The sequence below is a fragment of the Lycium ferocissimum genome, chromosome 1 (assembly GCF_029784015.1).
Source record: "Lycium ferocissimum isolate CSIRO_LF1 chromosome 1, AGI_CSIRO_Lferr_CH_V1, whole genome shotgun sequence".
Classification (NCBI taxonomy): Eukaryota; Viridiplantae; Streptophyta; class Magnoliopsida; order Solanales; family Solanaceae; genus Lycium; species Lycium ferocissimum.
The window spans coordinates 1,083,820-1,102,454 of record NC_081342.1 but is presented as its reverse complement, the minus strand read 5'-3'; the positions used below and the strand labels follow the sequence as shown (position 1 = coordinate 1,102,454).

General features: G+C 34.9%; 2 protein-coding genes across 4 annotated transcripts in view; both read left to right on the top strand.

Annotated features, from left to right (window-relative positions):
• LOC132047275 (auxin-induced protein PCNT115) overlaps positions 1 to 18,635 on the top strand; it is a 24,660-nt gene extending 6,025 nt beyond the window's left edge. Inside the window, exons 1-5 of one of the 2 annotated variants that reach the window (XM_059438310.1) lie at positions 13,801 to 14,215; positions 15,627 to 15,842; positions 17,063 to 17,235; positions 17,320 to 17,422; positions 18,077 to 18,635. In XM_059438310.1, the coding sequence (XP_059294293.1) occupies positions 13,982 to 14,215; positions 15,627 to 15,842; positions 17,063 to 17,235; positions 17,320 to 17,422; positions 18,077 to 18,415 (1,065 nt within the window). In that variant the 5' untranslated portion in view covers positions 13,801 to 13,981 and the 3' untranslated portion in view covers positions 18,416 to 18,635. Of the gene's footprint in view, positions 1 to 13,800; positions 14,216 to 15,626; positions 15,843 to 17,062; positions 17,236 to 17,319; positions 17,423 to 18,076 lie in introns of those variants that run through there. The other variant, XM_059438388.1, reaches the window with a different exon arrangement.
• Positions 7,921 to 12,993, top strand: LOC132047398 (auxin-induced protein PCNT115-like). Of its 2 annotated transcripts, none has more exons than XM_059438505.1 (5): positions 7,921 to 8,333; positions 10,029 to 10,229; positions 12,058 to 12,230; positions 12,346 to 12,418; positions 12,543 to 12,993. In XM_059438505.1, exons 1-5 carry the CDS (start codon positions 8,109 to 8,111, stop codon positions 12,840 to 12,842), a joined length of 972 nt encoding a protein of 323 aa, XP_059294488.1. In that variant the 5' UTR covers positions 7,921 to 8,108; the 3' UTR covers positions 12,843 to 12,993. The 2 variants fall into 2 exon arrangements, with proteins under 2 accessions (XP_059294488.1, XP_059294451.1); XM_059438468.1 differs by having other exon boundaries at positions 7,925 to 8,333; positions 12,316 to 12,418.

Below are 18,635 nucleotides of genomic sequence, written 5' to 3'. Positions count from 1 at the left end.
ACCCCTCCCCAAATTTTTTTTTTTTTTTTATTTTCTTTATTTATTTTTCACTCCCCCTCCTCCTCCCCACCCCCGTCCTCATCCTCCAAAAAAAATTTAAATTTTTTTTATTTTCTTTATTTATTTTTTCACCCCCTCCTCCTCCTCGCAACCCCTCCCCCCACTTAAAAAAAATTTAAAAAAAAGTTTTGATTTTTTCTTACCAGCCTCCATCCTCATCCCCCATCCCCACCCCCCCCCCCCCCACAAAAAAAAAAATTTAAAAAGTTTTGATATTTTTTTTTTGTTTTTTCACCTCTCCTCCTCCCACCCCTCACTACCCCCCACCCCAAAAAAATTGATTTATTTATTTATTTTACACCCTCGTCCTCCTCGTCCTCCTCCTCTCAACCCTCCTCCCCTCCCCCCCAAAAAAAAAAAAAAAAAATTAAAAGGTTTTGATTTTTTCTTACCCTCCACTCCTCTTCCCATCCCTCCCCCTACCCCCCAAATTTTTTTTAAAAAATTTGATTTTTTTTTAATTTTTTCACCAGCCCCCCCCCTCCCTCCTCCTCCCACCCCTCACGACCCCCCCCCTCACCAACCTCTCTCCCAAAAAAATAATTTTTTAAAAAGTTTTGATTTTTTCTTACCTATCCTCTCCTCTTCCCATCCTCCCCCCCACACCCCAAAAAAAATTAAAAATTTTTCGATTTTTTTTTTAATTTTTCACCAGCCCCCCCCCCCCCTCCTCCTCCTCCCACCCCTCACTAACCCCCCCTCCTCCCCCCCCCCCCCCAAAAAAGCAAGTTTTGAAAAAAAATTTTTTTTGCACCCCCCACACCCCACCCTTCCAAAAAAAAATGTTTGTTTAAAAAAAAAAAAATTGAAAAGTTTTTGTGTTTTTTTTGCACCACCCCCCTCCCCTACTAAAAAGGAATATTGAAAAGTTTGGATAAAATTCGGTTGTTGTTGTAGTGTGTTTGTAGTGAAATAGATGGTTTTTGTTGTTGTCCTGGTATGGTTTAGGGTTTGGGAAAAGATATCAATAGATGGTTTTTTTTTGTTCTTGTCACGATATTTATACGGTTACATGTTTATAGAAGATACCCAACGGATTTATAGTTGTGGCAACAAGTTCTACACTTGTGGCAACAAGTAGACAATGTTCAACAACTACAAATTGTTGGACATAGCTTCAGTTATTTGGTTTTGTTTGTAGAAAATATCCAACAGATTTGTAGTTGTTGTCCAAGCCGAAATGCTCCATAGTTGTTAATTGCTTGTGTTGTAATAATAGTTATTTGTCGGAACTTTATGACATTTTAATGTTATTCTTTTTAGAATGGTAATTTAAATGTTCTTGGTGCTTGTGAACTTGGTTTATATGATATGTTGATCGTGTTCAAATCACAAATGTGTGTATTGTTATTAATAAATTGCGGAAACGAGTTTTCAACAAGTAATGAATGCAGCAACGTACGTAACTTGTTGGGTTTTATCCAACAAGTAACGGGACTTGTTGCAACAACTAGTAACTTATGTTTTATCAGCTGTGAAAGATTTCCCCAAATAAGCAATTTGTTGCAACAGCGCGGAGCCTTGTTGCGGCAACTATGTTACATGTTGGGGTTTTTCCAACAAGTTGAGTGACTTGTTGCGAAAGTGGGTAACTTGTTGTGTTTTATCCAACAAGAGTAAGGACTTGTTCAACAACTATGTCATTTGTTTAACGGATACTACGATTGTTGCAACGAGATATTATAGTTGTTGCGACGGATGCTACTTGATTCACCCATATTTAGTAATCAACAAAGAGAATCAATGATATTTAGTGATAAACAAAGGAAATCAATAATAAGTAGTGATCAATATATAATACTTAATCAATTTGATGGTAATTTGAGTCAGGAATATGCACTAAATCCAATGATCATGAGAGTGAATTGATGTGAACTACTTGATTCACCCATATTTAGTTATAAGCAAATGAAATCAACGATATTTAGTGATCAATATATAATACTTAATCAATTTGATAGTATTTTGAGTCAGGAAAGATGATCTATTAAGTCAGTATGCACTAAATCGAGTGATTATTATAATGAATTGATGTGAATTTCTTGATTCACCCATATTTAGTGATAAACAAATGAAATCAACGATATTTAGTGATCAATATATAATACTTAATCAATTTGATGTATTTTGAGTCAGAAAAGATGATCTACAAAGTCATTATACACTAAGTTGAGTGATTATTAGAGTGAATTGATGTGAACTACTTGATTCACCCATATTTAGTGTTAAACAAATGAAATCAACGATATTTAGTGATATATATATATATATATATATATATATATATATATATATATATATATATATATATATATATATATATATATACACACTAACATCCTTAATGGATTGGGAAAATACATAACCCCCCCCCCAACGTATACTCGCACCCGACCTTTGCAGCGACCTATTACCCCCCCGGTCTTATTTTTTACGTATTTTTGTACCCCTTTTTTGGTCGACGTGGCAAAAAAAAAAAAATTGATGGCTAGTTGCGCGATGGAGAGTGTTGCACACTCTCGCCACGTTGGTGCCACGTCTCTGTCACGACAACATGCCCACATCACACGACCGTCAACGTGTACTTTTCCTTTCTTTTTTTCATTTGATTTTTTCTTTTATTAATTATATTTACACTAATTAACCTCTAATTAACCATTAAACCATTAATTTTGTCTTCATCACTAAACCTTCTTCTTCTTCTTCTTCTTCTTCTTCTTCTTCTTCTTCTTCATTTCAAGAAATCCATCAACCCATTTTCTTCAAAATTAACACACACATTCAACCCATTTTCTTCCTCCGTTAACACACACACAAATTCAACCCATTTTATTCCTCCATTAACACACACATATTCAACCCATTTTCTTCATCCATTAACACATATATTCAACCCATTTTCTTCCTCCATTAACACACACACACACACATTCAACCCATTTTCTTCCTCCATCAACACACACACATTCAATTTCTTTTATCAATCATAAATATTTTTTCAAGAAATTAACTCCATTAACACACACACATTCAACTCATTTTCTTTCTCCATTAATGCACACACATTCAACCCATTTTTCTTTCTCCATTAATGCACACACATTCAACCCATTTTTCTTTCTCCATTAACACACACACTCTCAACCCATTTTCTTCCTCCATTAACACACACATTCAATTTAATCATCAATCATAAAGAGCTTATTTTCAAGAAACATTCAACCCATTTTCTTCCTCCATTAACACACACATTCAATTTCATCATAAACTCCCCTTCTTCTTCTTTTCTTCATTTCAAAGCCGCCCCCCCCCTCCCCACCACCACAAAAAAAAAATAGCGAAGAAACAAAACCAAATACTCAAAGTTAATTGTCTTCTCTTGATTAACAAGAATCCCAACACACACACCTGCAAGACCCAACAACACCAACAAACATAAATTCTAGTTTCTTCCCCCAATTTTCCTTCTTTTTCGATTTCCCATGAGATTTATCATGCTTTTTATCGTTGTTTTTATCGTGGTTAGAGTGTTTACTCTCAAGGTTGTCGTTTTTCGAGCAAAATGCCAAATGATTTTGGAGGTGGTGGTGGATGGCGGTGTCTTTGACGTGGCGGTTGGTGGCGGTGGTGATAATGGTGGTGATAAAGGACTCACATTTCTTGAGATCACATTTAGCATTTGGGTTGGTCTCCAACTAAGCTAATCTTCTCCAAAATCAATAAAGATTGAAGCTTTAACAATGGGCATATGAAATGTGGAAGAAAGGGAAGGGGGGGGGTGGGTGAGAGAGATATAAATAAATTTTTAAAAACTAATTTTTATTAAAATATAAAAACTATTTTTTTCCCTCACTCGCCATTTTTAAATTATAATTTTTTGTTGGTGCCATGTCGCCTAAAAGGCCAAAAAATACCGAAAAAATAAGGTCATGGGGGTAATAGGTTGCCCGCAAAGGTTGGGTGCGTCATAATTAATTTCAGTATACGTTGGGGGGGGGGGTATTTATGTATTTTCCCTAAAGGATTAGATAGTAATTTCATGGATTAGATGAGCAATTCTGAGTGTATTCTTAGAACAGATACTACAATTGCTGCAACAGATACCACAATTGCTGCAACATATACTACAGTTGGTGTAACAAATACTACACTTGCTACTACATATACTACACTTGCTACAAAGGATACTACAATTGGTCCAACAGATACTACAGTTGTTCCAACATATACTACACTTGCTGCAACAAATACTACACTTGCTGCAACATATACTATTTAGTTCACCCATATTTAGTGATCAATAAAGGGAATTAACCATATTTAGTGATAAACAATGGAAATCAACCATATTTAGTGATAAACAATGAAAATCAATATATATTGATCAATATATATACTTAAGAAATTTGATGGTGTTTTGGGTCAGGATAGATGATCAACTAAGTCCAATACGCACTAAACGGAGTGAATTGATGTGAACTACTTGATTCACTCATCTTTAGTGATAAACAATGGAAATCAACCATATTTATTGATAAATATATATACTTAAGCAATTTGATGGTGTTTTGGGTCGGAATAAATGATCAACTAAGTCCAATACGCACTAAACGAAGTGATCATTGGAGTGAATTGATGTGAACTACTTGATTCACCCATATTTAGTGATAAACAATTGAAATCAACCATATTTAGTGATCAATATATACTTAAGCAATTTGATGGTGTTTTGGGTCGGGATAGATGATCAACTAAGTCAATACGCACTAAATGGAGTGAATTGGTGTGAACCTTGATTCACCCATATTTAGTGATAAACATTGAAAATCAATCATATTTAATATATATATATATATATATATATATATATATATATATATATATATATATATATATATATATATATATATATATATATATATATATAAAATCATTAGTAATTTGTTCCAATTTCTTCACAACTATATGATACGTACATAACATATTAGTAACTTGTTTAAACAAATTAGTTATTTGTTAGAACGGATTAATAACTTGTTGAAAGCAGTTAGTAATGTGTTGCAACTTCTTCCTGTTGTACTATATCAAGGTGCAACGGCATTAGTAACTTGTTTAAAGCGCATTAGTTACTTATTGGAACGGATTAGTAACTTGTTGAAACAGCATTAGTAATTTGTTGCAACTTCTTCAACAACTATATGATCTGTTGCAATCATTTAGGCAACTTGTCTAAGCATTAGTAACTTGTTCAAATAGATTAGTTACTTGTTGGAACAGATTAGTAACTTGTTGCAACTTCTTCAACAATTGTATGATCTGTTGCAATCATTTAGGCAACTTGTCTAAACAGATTAATAACTTGTTTAAACAGATTAGTTACTTGTTAGATCAGATTAGTAACTTGTTGCAACTTCTTCAACAACTGTATGATCTGTTGCAATCATTTAGGCAACTTATCTAAACAGATTAGTGACTTGTTTGTTGAAACAGATTAGTAACTTGTTGCAACTTCTCTAACAAGTGTATGATCTATTGCAACAATTAACTCATTTGTTGCGACATATTTTTTAGTTTTACAATAATTTAAGCAATTGTTTGATTTTTTTCAACAAGGTGAGTAATTTGTTGGAACAACTAAGCAATTCTACTGTATGCATCTATTGCAACAATTAGTAAGCAAAATAAATAAGTTCATAAATAGAAATTGTTCAATAGCCACCTTGGCTCCAAATACCACAACTAATCAAAATAAATAAGTTCATAAACATCATTCACAAATAACATAAAGGACAAAGAAAAAAAAAATTATTCAACAGCCTCCAAATACCACAACTTAAGTAATAATTTGGTCAAAGAATCGCCTTCTGGGTGTATGGATTTTCTTGATCTACTTCATCTCCTTCATTTCCATAATCGGTTTCTTCATCTTCTAGTTCTTCATTTGTATATACTGCTTCTTGGCTCTGTTCTTCATCTCTTTTTGAGGATTGATTGTCAGTTTGGCTGCCAATTTGACTATATCTTTCCTCAACGTTTGTTGATTCATAAATAAATTGTCTACTTGTTGCAACAAGTGTAGAAATTGTTGCAACAATTACAAATGCAGTAGGATATCCTCTACAAAGAACCAAATAATGAAGCTATGTCAACATTTGTAGTTGTTGTAACGCATTGTCTACTTGTTACAACAAGTGGAGAACTTGTTGCAACAACTAAAAATCTATTGGATATCTTCTACAGACAGAACCAAATAACTGAAGCTATGTCCAACAAATTTGTAGTTGTTGCAACAGATTGTCTACTTGTTACAACAAGTGTAGAACTTGTTGCAACAACTAAAAATCTGTTGGATATCTTCTACAAACGAAGCAAATATTTGCTATATACAATGACAGTTGTAGTTATTGCAACAAATTGTCCATTTGTTACAACAAGTGTAGAACTTGTTGCAACGACTAAACATCTGTTGGATATCTTCTACAAACAGAAGCAAATAACTGAAGCTATGTCCAATAAATTAGTGAGTCGTTGCAACAAATTGTCTATTTGTTGCAAAAAGTGTAGAATTTGTTGCAATAACTATAAATCTGTTGGTTATCTTCTACAAATAGAACCAGATAAATATCAGGACAAGAACAAAAAAATTATCTATTGGATATATTTTCCTAAACCCTGAACCATACCAGGACAACAACAGAAAAACCATATATTTCACTACAAACACATAACAACAACAACCTGAATTTTATCCAAACTTTTAATAAATCCAAAAAAAAAAAAAAAATTCAAAACTTCCTTTCAAGATTTTATTTGGAGTTGGGCGGGGGGGGGGGGGGGGGAGGTTGGAGGGTTGCAAAAATCAAAAATAAAAATTTTTCAAAATTTTTTTTGGGTGGGTGGGGGAAGTAAGAAACCAAATAAAAAAAATATTCAAAATTTCTTTTCAACAAAAATCATTTTGTGTGTGGGGGGATTTTTAAAAAAAAAAAACTTTTCAAAATTTTTTAAATTTTTTTTGGGGGGGGGGGGTGTGTGTGTTGGGGGGAGGGAGGAGGAGGGAGGGTGAAAAAATAAATAAAGAAAATTAATTTTTTTTTTAAAAAAATTGGGGGGGGGGGCGAAGAGGAGTGGGGGCCGGTAAGAAAAAAAATTAATTTAAAAAAAAAGAAAATAAAAAATTTATTTAAAAAATTGGTGGGGGGGGGGGGGGGGGGCGGAGGAGTGGGAGTTGGTAAAAAAATCAAAATTTTAAAAAAAAATTCGGAGCGGGGGGGAGTGGGGAGAGGAGGGGGGGAGGGTTGCGAGGAGGAGGGGGGTGAAAAATAAATAAAGAAAATCAAAATTTAAAAAAAAAAAAAAAAAAAAAAATTAGGGGGCAAGAGGTGGGAGGAGGAGGAGTGAATTTGGTATAAAAAATCAATTTTTTTTTTTTGGGGCGGGGAGAGGGGGAGGGGTTGGAAGGAGGAGGGGGATGAAAAAACATATAAAGAAAATTAAAACTTTTTTTTAAAAAAAAAAATTAAGGGCGGGAGGAGGAGAAGGGGGCGGCTGGTGAAAAAGAAAATAAAATAAATTAAAAAAATTCAAAAAATTTTTTTAGTGGGGGAGGGGGGGCCGGGAGCAGTGGGACGAGGAGGGATGACTGGTGAAAAAGCAAATAAAAAATTCAAAACTTTTCTTTAAAAAAAAATTGGGGGGGGGGCGTGGGGTGGGAGGAGGAGAAAGGGGTTGGTGAACTTTTTAGATTAAGTTGACGTCTTTTTATATTTTATAAAAAATTAAAAAAATATATTTTAAATTCTAATTTTTTTAATTCCAAATTTAATTAGATTTTACTTTCAAGTGGTACATGTCACCTCTGCTAATTTCACACTTAAAAGATCACCAATAGGTAATCCTTCCATCTCACCCATTGTCAACTCAATCAACAACTCCACTCCACATGGTGCCTAAATAATTTATGTATATGTACAGTGACACACAAAGATCAATTATAGTAGCATATCTGTCTATCTCTAAATATTTGCAGAGTAAGTTGAAAGACAACAATGGCGAAAGAGGGAACAAAAGTGGGAAGAATCAAATTGGGCTCGCAGGGAGTTGAAGTGTCTGCTCAAGGGCTTGGTTGTATGGGTATGTCTGCTTTTTATGGGCCACCCAAACCCGAACCCGACATGATCAAACTGATCCACCATGCCATCAACTCTGGTGTCACTTTTCTTGATACTTCCGATATATATGGGCCCCACACTAACGAAATCCTCCTTGGCAAGGTATTTAATTTCTTCACCCATGTTACAAGTTAAGTTTCTTACTCTTCTTTTTGGTCTTAGTAAAAATAGTTTATAAGCATCATTTTCTATATAAAAATTAGTAGTTAAATTAATTGACAATTCAAATAAGCTAAAATTCAATCTCCAAATTTTTTTTTAGCTTAAAAATTTAAGAGTTTGATCAAGATTTAAAGAATATTTTAGTACATTATTCATATATTTAATTTATATCTTTAATTTAGGACCGCAAGATTTATAAGTCGCTTTTTATTCATCAAACTTTGTGCTAAGTACACTTAAATTGGGACGTAGGGAGTACTTTTTTATGCAATAGGATGGTTGTACCTAATGCTAAATGTATTGTACCTTTTCCCCCACTTTTTGGTGATTGGCTCTTCTAGTACTTGAGCTGGAATATTTTATGAATTTCTCTGCATTTATGCAGTGATGATTGTACATAATGTTTGATGTGTTGTAACTTTTGGTGTCTTGGAGAGAGGATATGTGATTGGGTATTTGTGGTGTTTGAGCTGGAATAATTGTAATATATGCAAAATGTGCTGGTTCATTAAGCTCAAAGACTTGTACTTTTCGTTTCATTTTGGGGTGGGTTGGAGTTTGTGCGCGGTATTTGAAATATTCACCTCAGTTGATACTACTTTTCAATTGTTTAAGTAGGCGTTTGGACAGATTTGGTTGAAACTTGGAAAAAAAAGGAGTTTTGAAGTTGAAGTTATGTTTGAACATGCATTTCACTTGAAAAAGTTGCGATTTTGTGAGCGAATTTCTTTTTTCCATTGTTTTTCAAGTTTGAAAAACTCATCATTAAAAGTTTACTGAAACATCATTCCAACCAAACAATGCTTTGATAATATTTTTTTGGAAAAAAGGAAAAAATTCTTACGACCAACCGGCTCCTAAGACTCTTGAGTTGGACCTTAGCAAGAAATGTTGTTCGTGGTTCTTCAAACCTTGTATATGATATGGTGTATTGGGGGAGGGTTTTTGCTCACTGCTTGGTATTTGAAGGTTCCAATTTGTGAGATCAGTGCTAGTATGCAGAGTTTATCCTTACAAGTAATAACTAGTTCCTAATTTTGATCTTTCTACCAAAGCAAGAAATTCATTCTTGATGATGCTCAAGTCTTATGCTAAAATCTACCGAGAAGGAAAAGGGCACTAGTAGCAAGAATTGAAGTAAAATAACAGTAAACAGAAAGCTCATAATTAGAGAGGAAAAGAGGGAGTTGTTATATTATTGATCCGCTGTCCAGTCAAAGATACAAAGCCTTATTTTCGATACAAAGTTAGCTAAGTCTAAGAACAAGAACACGTAAATTAAAGAAAGAGCTTTCCTGAGAGTAATATAGTAGTTGCAGTGAGTAATTGATGATTGATGCTCTTGCTTGTAGAATTTAGGTTCCTTTGTAAATAAGAGGGTCGCTATATAACTTCTGTTTTTCTTCAAATGGTGATCAAATTGATTAGAGCATGACTCTCGGATCTTGCGTTGGTTGAGAGTCTGTTGGTCCTCTAGGTTTTATCCTTTTTGACTTGGGTAGGAGAGGCTTGTTGGTACACAAGTTCGTGAATTGGACTGCAGGCAACGTGGATTGTGCCTTTTGAAATTTCTTTCTCCTTTTACCTTCTGCAAAAATGGTATACCTAAGTTCTGATAATCATGTATTTATGCAGGCTCTGAAGGGAGGAATGAGAGAGCGAGTTGAGTTAGCAACAAAATTTGGCATTAGTTCTGAAGATGGAGAGAGAGAAGTGCGTGGAGAACCAGCCTATGTAAGGGCAGCATGCGAAGCTAGCTTAAAGCGACTTGATGTTGACTGCATTGACCTGTACTACCAGCACCGAATTGATACACATGTGCCCATTGAAGTAACGGTTCGTTCTCTTTTTCCATATATTACTCTGGAAATCGCAGGTTATGAACATTTTCTAATCGGAAAAGGGTCAAATATACCCCTGTACTATGAGAAAAGGTTTAAATATACCCCTCGTTATACTATGGGGCCAAATATCCCCTGCCGTTATACTACTGGTTCAAATATACCCCTCCTCCGTTAAGTTTGTTCAAGGTGGACATCTAGTCCTACGTGGCACTGTCATTTGATGAGGTGGCATGCCACCTTAGCGCCTCTAACTCATTTTACCCCTCCCCTCTATTTATTCTTTCACTACTAAAACTTTCTTCCCCTCCACCACCATTGCCGCCGCCATGGCCTCCCCTCTAGTGGTCATTGAAAAAGTTCAACTCTCATGTCATTTCAACGATTTGGTTCGTCGCCGGCTTTTAGCTCTTTGGAATTTTGATGCTTTGCATTTTGTGATGAAGTGGCAGAAAGAACTTAACAATACTGGTTCATTTTTTTTTTTTTTTTTTTTTTTCATCATAACAAAAATCAATTTCATTCATAACTATAGCTGGTTGTGTGTTGTAAGATTGATCTGTATCATCATTTAATAAGTATTGTTTGTTTCCTATTAATGGGTTTCTGAGATACACGGTTTTAATTTGATTCCAACATTCCATTTAAAGGGGGAAAATAGGGTCAATGATTCAATTCTGGAGATAATTGACTCTTGCGATGTGAAATCATCCTAAAAAATGAACATCTTATTAAGTAACCCTTTTTGACTGTGGTGTTTGTTGGACAATATTGTTGTCATTTGCATTTTATTTTTTGCAGAAATCATGTGCCCAACTGTTCGTTCATTTTATGGCATGTGATAGATTTCTGCTTTTATCAAGTCTTTTGGGCGGTGGTAATCGTGGTGGAGAGAAAGGAAGTTTTAGTGGTGAAAGAACAAATAGAGGGGAGGGGTAAAATGAGTTAGGGGCACTGAGGTGGCATCCACCTCATCAAATGACAGTGTCACGTAGGACTAGATGTCCACCTTGAACAAACTTAACAGAGGAGGGGTATGTTTGGCCCCATAGTATAACAAGGGGTATATTTAAACCTTTTCTCATAGTACAAGAGTATATTTGGCCCTTTTCCGTTTTCTAATCTACTGATTAAGAACCTGTTACCTTTTTCAAAAAAAAAAAAAAAAAAAAAAATCTACTAATTAAGAATAACATAATTGAATTGCTTGAATACAATAGCAGAACTTTACGAACACTTATGACTCCATTGCTGGATCAACTTGCGCCATCATTTTTGGAAGTGATCTAGGTTGACATCCACTCTCTTCATATGTTTGGAGTTAAATGTTGCCATATCATTATCAAAATGAATAACGCTATTTCCCTGGCTTTCTATAGAAAGAAAAAAAGAAGAGTTATCTGGGACCTCTGCTTGTGGAAGGAAGCAGGTACACGTTGGAACTAGTTGTGGTGGGCGCAAGCTAGCACGGATAGCACAGTTGTGAAAAGAATAAAAAAAAGAAGAAATGATCATCTAGAGACAGAAAAAAGCAAACATGAAGTTGAGACAAAAATTAGATGTAACTGCACTCTATTTTAGACTTTTGCGACTATTAGTTTGCATCTCTGAGCTTGATGAACCAGTTAAAGAATTTAAAATGAGCAGGCGGTACCTCAGATACAAAGCATGGTTAGCCTTTTAAGAGTTACGGCATAGAATATTACATTTTCAGCCGCACACCAATTAAGTCGAGTGCCTTATACTGTTTAATGTTTTCACATGTTTGCTCAAATTGTTAATGATCAGCATTTCTTATTCCTTTGAAATTCCTTTTTTACTAGGTTGGAGAACTTAAGAAGCTGGTTGAAGAGGGTAAAATAAAATATATAGGTCTATCCGAGGCATCAGCATCAACAATTAGAAGAGCACATGCAGTTCATCCAATAACAGCAGTACAATTAGAATGGTCTCTATGTTCAAGAGATGTAGAGGAAGAAATTATCCCTACTTGCAGGTTTTTTATTCTCTCTGTTAGTTTTTCATATTTGGCTCTATAGCAATGTGAGATCCTGATTTTCGCCTATCTTTTAACTGTCCAGAGAACTCGGTATTGGGATTGTGGCTTACAGTCCACTAGGAGGGGGCTTTTTGTCATCAGGTCCAGAGCTGCTTGAGGATTTGTCAAATGAAGATTTCCAAAAGGTTGGCTTATATTTATTTTTTGTTTTGGGGTATATTGTATAAAAAATCTGTCAAGTACATAAAGTAAATTATTATACCGTCGACATTTCTTTATTTGAATTGAATGCATCTACCGTGGTTCCAGGGCGAGAATCTTGAGCACAATAGAAAGTTGTACAAGCGGATTTGTCAAATGGCTTCAAAGAAGGGATGCAGCCCTTCTCAACTAGCCTTGGCCTGGGTACATCACCAAGGAAACGACGTGTGTCCCATCCCCGGCACCACTAAGATCGAAAACTTGAACCAGAACATTGAAGCTTTGTCCATAAAGTTAACATCAGAAGACATGGAAGAACTTGAATCCATTGCTTCAGCTAATGTAGTCCAGGGTGATAGGTACAAAGATTCAGAAACTCCACCCCTTTCAGCATGGAAGGCTAAATAAATGATGCAATTGCCTAATTAGTGTCTTCTGTTTTGAGTTGAGTCGTTTTTGTGTTGTGCCCTGAGAAAACATAGTTTTTCTGTTTCAAACTATTGTGCCACTTGCTGATGGTTCAAATAATAAAATTCTCATCTCTGTTTGTTGGCTTTTACCTATGGAGTGAAATACTGATAAATATTTTTCCATTGCCTTACGAAATATGTATGATTCAATCTTTTATTAATTGGACAGACTCAAGACTCGAGAAGTATTTTTTGGAATGAAGGTGGTGTTTGGCCAAACTTGTACTTCCTTTAACGGATGCACCGGTTATAGTTAATTTATATTTGTACAAGTATCGGGTCACTTTGTCTATCAAGTTTTATAAGTAGAAAAAATGCTAAATCAAATGTGATTAATTGAAATCAAAATGAGACACGTGGAACTTCAACTAGTTTTAACTCAATTTTTTTTTTACTTCTCATGCCTGATTCTATTTTCATGCCATGTCATCACTCAAGGAGATACTTCCTTTGTCCTAATTTGTGCGACTTTCTTCTTTTTTAATCGGTTTAAAAGGAATGATATATTACTATATTTAGTTAATAACTTTAATGTTAATAAGATAATTTATAGACCCACTAATATCTATAACTTATCTAGACCAAAATTTCAAAAGTCTCCTTTAATTTTTAAATGTATCCAATCAAATATCATTACATAAATTGAGACGAGAGAACACTAATTTCGTTGGATTTTTGCTTCCAATAAGATAAGGAGATAAAGGGATATCCATAAGTGACTTTTCGAGACAATTCAGAATTTTAATATACATTTATCTCCAAAAAACAAAAAACAAAAAAATTGTAATGTCAATAAAATGCTCACGCAACTCATATGGTCCATTACTCCACCTAGATTATCACTATATATGTGTATATGATTTTTCCGACAAGTTGAAAAGGTAAAATACATATTTTCCCAAAAAAAAGAAATTTTGTTTAATGGCAGTTGAATGCTAACATTGTCTATGGTCCAATTATATTATCTCTAGTGACGTGTGTACCAAAACATAGGCCTTGTCACAATCCATAATCATTGTCCTAACCCGACCAGCCGCCACAGTCCATATATTTGCAGAGTAATAACCTTAAGCTTGAATGAAAACAATGGCTACAGAAAGAATAAAAGTGGCAAGAATGAAATTGGGTTCACAGGGTCTTGAAGTATCTGTACAAGGACTTGGTTGTATGGGCATGTCTGCTTTTTATGGGCCACCCAAACCTGAACCTGATATGATCAAGTTAATTCACCATGCCATTAACTCTGGTGTCACATTTCTTGATACTTCTGATGTCTATGGGCCTCACACTAATGAAATCCTCATTGGCAAAGTATTCTACTCAATTTCTTAATTACATGCTTAATTTTTTTTTTTTTTTTTGATTTTTTGTGAATTTAATTGTTTGAGTTTGTGCAGTAGGATGGTTGTACTTAATGCTGTAATTATTGTACCTTTTGGTAGAGTAGGTGTGTGTGTACTTACTATTCTATTCAACTTCTTAATTTCCCCTTTTCCCCCAAATGCTATTTTTTCATGTATGTGAATTTGGTTGTTTGAGTTTATGCAGTAGGATGATTGTACATAATGCTTTAATTGTTGTACCTTTTTGGTTTTGGTTTTGGATTTTGGTAGAGGTATGCGTGTGGTTGTGTGTACTTACTTTTTTTTTTTTTTTTTTTCCATTTTTGTGAATTTAATTCTTTAAGTTTGTGCAGTAGGATGGTTGTACGTAATGCTTGATTTGTTGTACTTTTTTGGTTTTGGTTTTTGGTATTATGTATGTGATTGTGTGCATATTATTTTTTTTTCTCTGTTTTGTGAATTTAATTCTTTGAGTTTATATAGTAGGATGGTTGTACCTAATGCCTTAATTCTTGTACCTTTTGGTTATGTGTTTTGGTAAAGAGGTTTGTGATTGTGTACTTAGTTACTTACTACTAAATGCTGGTGTTTGACTGGATAATTTTATTCCACTTACACAAACTATGATTGTTCTCACAGCATAAAGTCTTGTACTTTTCCATTTTTGGTTGGTGGGGTTGGTATGTGAGTACTAAGTACTGGTGTTGGAGCTGGTATACTTTTTTACTTGTGCAAAATATGATTGTTCCCAGAGCTTAAAGTCTTGTACTTTTCTGTTTTTGGTTGGTCTCTGAATATGAGGTATTTAATGTTTTCACCTGACAATGTGCTAAGTTTCAGATGCTTAAGCCTCAAAGGTTGTACCTTAAGGAAGAAGTATTGTTCATGATTCTTCAAACCTGTATCCTTGTGTGTGATTTCTACTTTTAGTATTCGAGCTTACTTGTTTCTTTTTTCCACGAATAGTCATTGTTTTGGATTGTTCTTTTCTTAATACGAGGTACACAGAAACAAAAGTGTCATGAAGTTGTATTTTCCGCTGTTCTCTGCATAGATTTTTTCTTATAATAGTAGTGTTCAGATCAACTTCCGTGTACCTTGATTATTTCAATGGGTCCTGCTACCTCCCACTGGCATAGGTATCAAGACTCTACACACCAAAGCTTAGACATGGAAAAAAATCATCTTGCATTTTTTTTTTTTTTTTTTTTTTGTTTTGGTCTCAGCTGAGATTTGAACTGAACTTTCCAAAGTTAGCATCGTAGCATCGACTCCATTAACTACTAAATCACACACTTAGTTTTTACTCAATGCATTGCATAGGCAACTGAGAACTTTTTAGCTTTTACCACTTTTCTGATAATTATGTATCCATGTAGGCTTTGAAGGGAGGGATGAGAGAACGAGTAGTGTTAGCAACAAAATTTGGTATTGTTTTAGGAGATGAAAAGAAAGCAGAAGGAAAGAGAGAGGTGCATGGACATCCAGCCTATGTAAGGGCAGCATGCGAGGCTAGCTTAAAGCGACTTGATGTTGACTGCATTGACTTGTACTATCAGCACCGAATTGATACACGTGTGCCCATTGAAGTCACGGTTAGTTCTCTTTTTTCCCCTTTATAACTCTTTGAAGTTACTGCTTATTTATTCGGGAAAATGATGTAATATTTGCTCTTACTCGGAGGATGGCTACTGAGGGAGTAGTATTATTAAAATCAAATCAAATAATTAAATGTGTAGTGGTAATTTATATATACAAATGTTCTTGATTGTAATAGGAAATTCTGTTTAGTATTCGAGTACATGTGTAATGTTTTTACTAAATATTTCAATGCAATATTTTGGAATTGATCTAGTAGTTGTAACCTATGTTGCTTGGACTATTCAAAAATGCTGTTGGGTGCGTGTCAGATCAAATATTTGATTTTAATTTCACACTCTTCATATGCTTAGAGTAAAATCATTGCCCTTGTTATCCAAATCAACAACAAAATTCCCCACGGCTTTCTGCTTTAAAAAAAGAAGGAAAGAAACAACGAAAGACAGAAAGAAATGAACATCCAGAGATGAACGGGAAAGTAGATGTAACTGCACTCATTTTCAGACTTTTGCGACTGTTACATCTGCGAGCTTGATGAACCAGTTAGACAGTTTAACTGATTCATGTATTAATAGATTTTTAAGAGTTGTGTGATAGACTTTTTACTTTTTCAGAGTGACCCATTAATAGCCTATTTGGCCAAGCTTCTAAAAACAGCTTATTTTAAAAAGTACTTTTTTCAAAAATACTTTCAAAAAAGTCCTTTTGGCTAAAAGCAGTTTGTGTTTGGCCAATTAATTTAAAAAATACTTTTGAGCAGCAATTAGTGTTTGGCCAAGCTTTTAAAAAGTGTTTCTATGTGTATTTTTCTCAAAAGTACTTTTCAAAAAAGTGCTTTTGGGCAAAAGCTATTTTTTTTAGCTTCTGAAAAACTGCTTCTGCTACTCCCCAAAAGCACTTATTTTCTCCCAAAAGCTTGGCCAAACACCTCACTTTTTTTTAAAATAAGCACTTATTGAAAAAATAAGTACTTTTGGGTGGGGGGGGGGGGGGGTGGGGAATAAGCTTTGGCCAAACAGGCTATAAGTCGGGTTGGTATATTATCATGTCTTCACATATTGGTTGAAATGGTTCCTTTCTTAGAGTTGTGTCATACACTTTATCCATTTTCAGGGTGACCAATTATGTCGGGTTGGTAAATTTTTATGTCTTCACATATTGGTTGAAATGGTTAATAATCAGCGTTTCTTATTCCTTTGAGATCCTGTTTTACTAGGTTGGAGAACTTAAGAAGCTGGTTGAAGAGGGTAAAATAAAATATATAGGTCTCTCCGAGGCTTCAGCATCAACAATTAGAAGAGCACATGCAGTTCATCCAATAACAGCAGTACAATTAGAATGGTCTCTATGGTCGAGAGATGTAGAGGAAGAAATAATCCCTACTTGCAGGTATATTTCTTCTTTCTGTTAGTTTTTCGTGTTTGAGATCTATGGAAATTGAAATCCTGATTTAGGTTTCTGGTAACTGTTTAGAGAACTTGGAATTGGGGTTGTGGCATACAGTCCACTAGGACGGGGCTTTTTGTCATCAGGTCCAAAGCTGCTTGAGGATATGTCAAATGAAGACTACCGAAAGGTTTGTTTGTTTTCATTGTTGTTTCGGATTTCAAACATATTGATATCATGTTTAGTTGTATTGTATTTTTTTTTTGCAAGTATATTCACTGAGCTATTGATATGGACGATATTACTAGGGTTAAAAGCTTCCAATAGTTGGTAGGAGTATCAAAATTCAAGAAGTATGAACTTCACATTTGTCCCTTATATGGAAGAGATGGACATGGACTATTTAAAAAGAACTTGCTTCCTCACTAGGGAGTTTATTTATGTATGTACTCAATGTCCAGTTCTGTTAAAAAAGACATGTTCTTGGATGAGTAGGTCGCTCAGCATGATATGTGAAGGTCATTCTACCAGTATAGAAAGTTTCTACGTCTTTGCTTCTTTCTAGCATTTTATGTAATAGCGTTTTACATACATGCTCACTGGATGAAAGGATCAGCTTTTGTTGATCGACTTTATAGATGCCCAACAGCGCAAGGTATACTTCTACATGTTTTTGGTGTACAGAGTTTTGCCTGCAATATATATCGCCATTTGCTGAATTGGTATCCAATGCTCTCCTTCATGATGTTTAGTGTTATTATTTGTTTTCCTCTATTTCTAAGCGATATTGTGGGAGAGTTAAGTCATGTCTTCATTGGACTTAAGTCGATCTTTGATTTTGCAGCATCTGCCAAGGTTCCAGGCTGAGAATCTTGAGCATAACAAAAACTTGTACGAGCAGATTTGTCAAATGGCTGCAAAGAAGGGATGTACCCCCTCTCAACTGGCCTTGGCCTGGGTACATCACCAAGGAAACGATGTGTGTCCCATACCGGGCACCACCAAAATTGAAAACTTCAATCAGAACATTGGAGCTCTGTCCATAATGTTAACACCAGATGACATGGTGGAGCTTGAATCCATTGCGTCAGCTAATGCAGTCCAGGGTGATAGGTATATTCCTGGTATGAATACTTACAAAAATTCAGAAACGCCGCCCCTTTCAGCATGGAAGGCTACATAATGATGCAATCGCGTAACTAGCGTCTCTGTGTTGAAGTTGAGTTGAGTTTTGCTGTCTTACGCACTGCTTAATAGGGAGTATATTTTTCAGTTTCAAACTATCGTGCCACTTATGACCTTATGATGGTTCGAAAATAAATTCATGACTCCAATTTGTGTACTTGTGGAGGTTTTTGACAGATCATTTCTTTGTTGGAGTTTTGTGACAGATATTAGAGGTA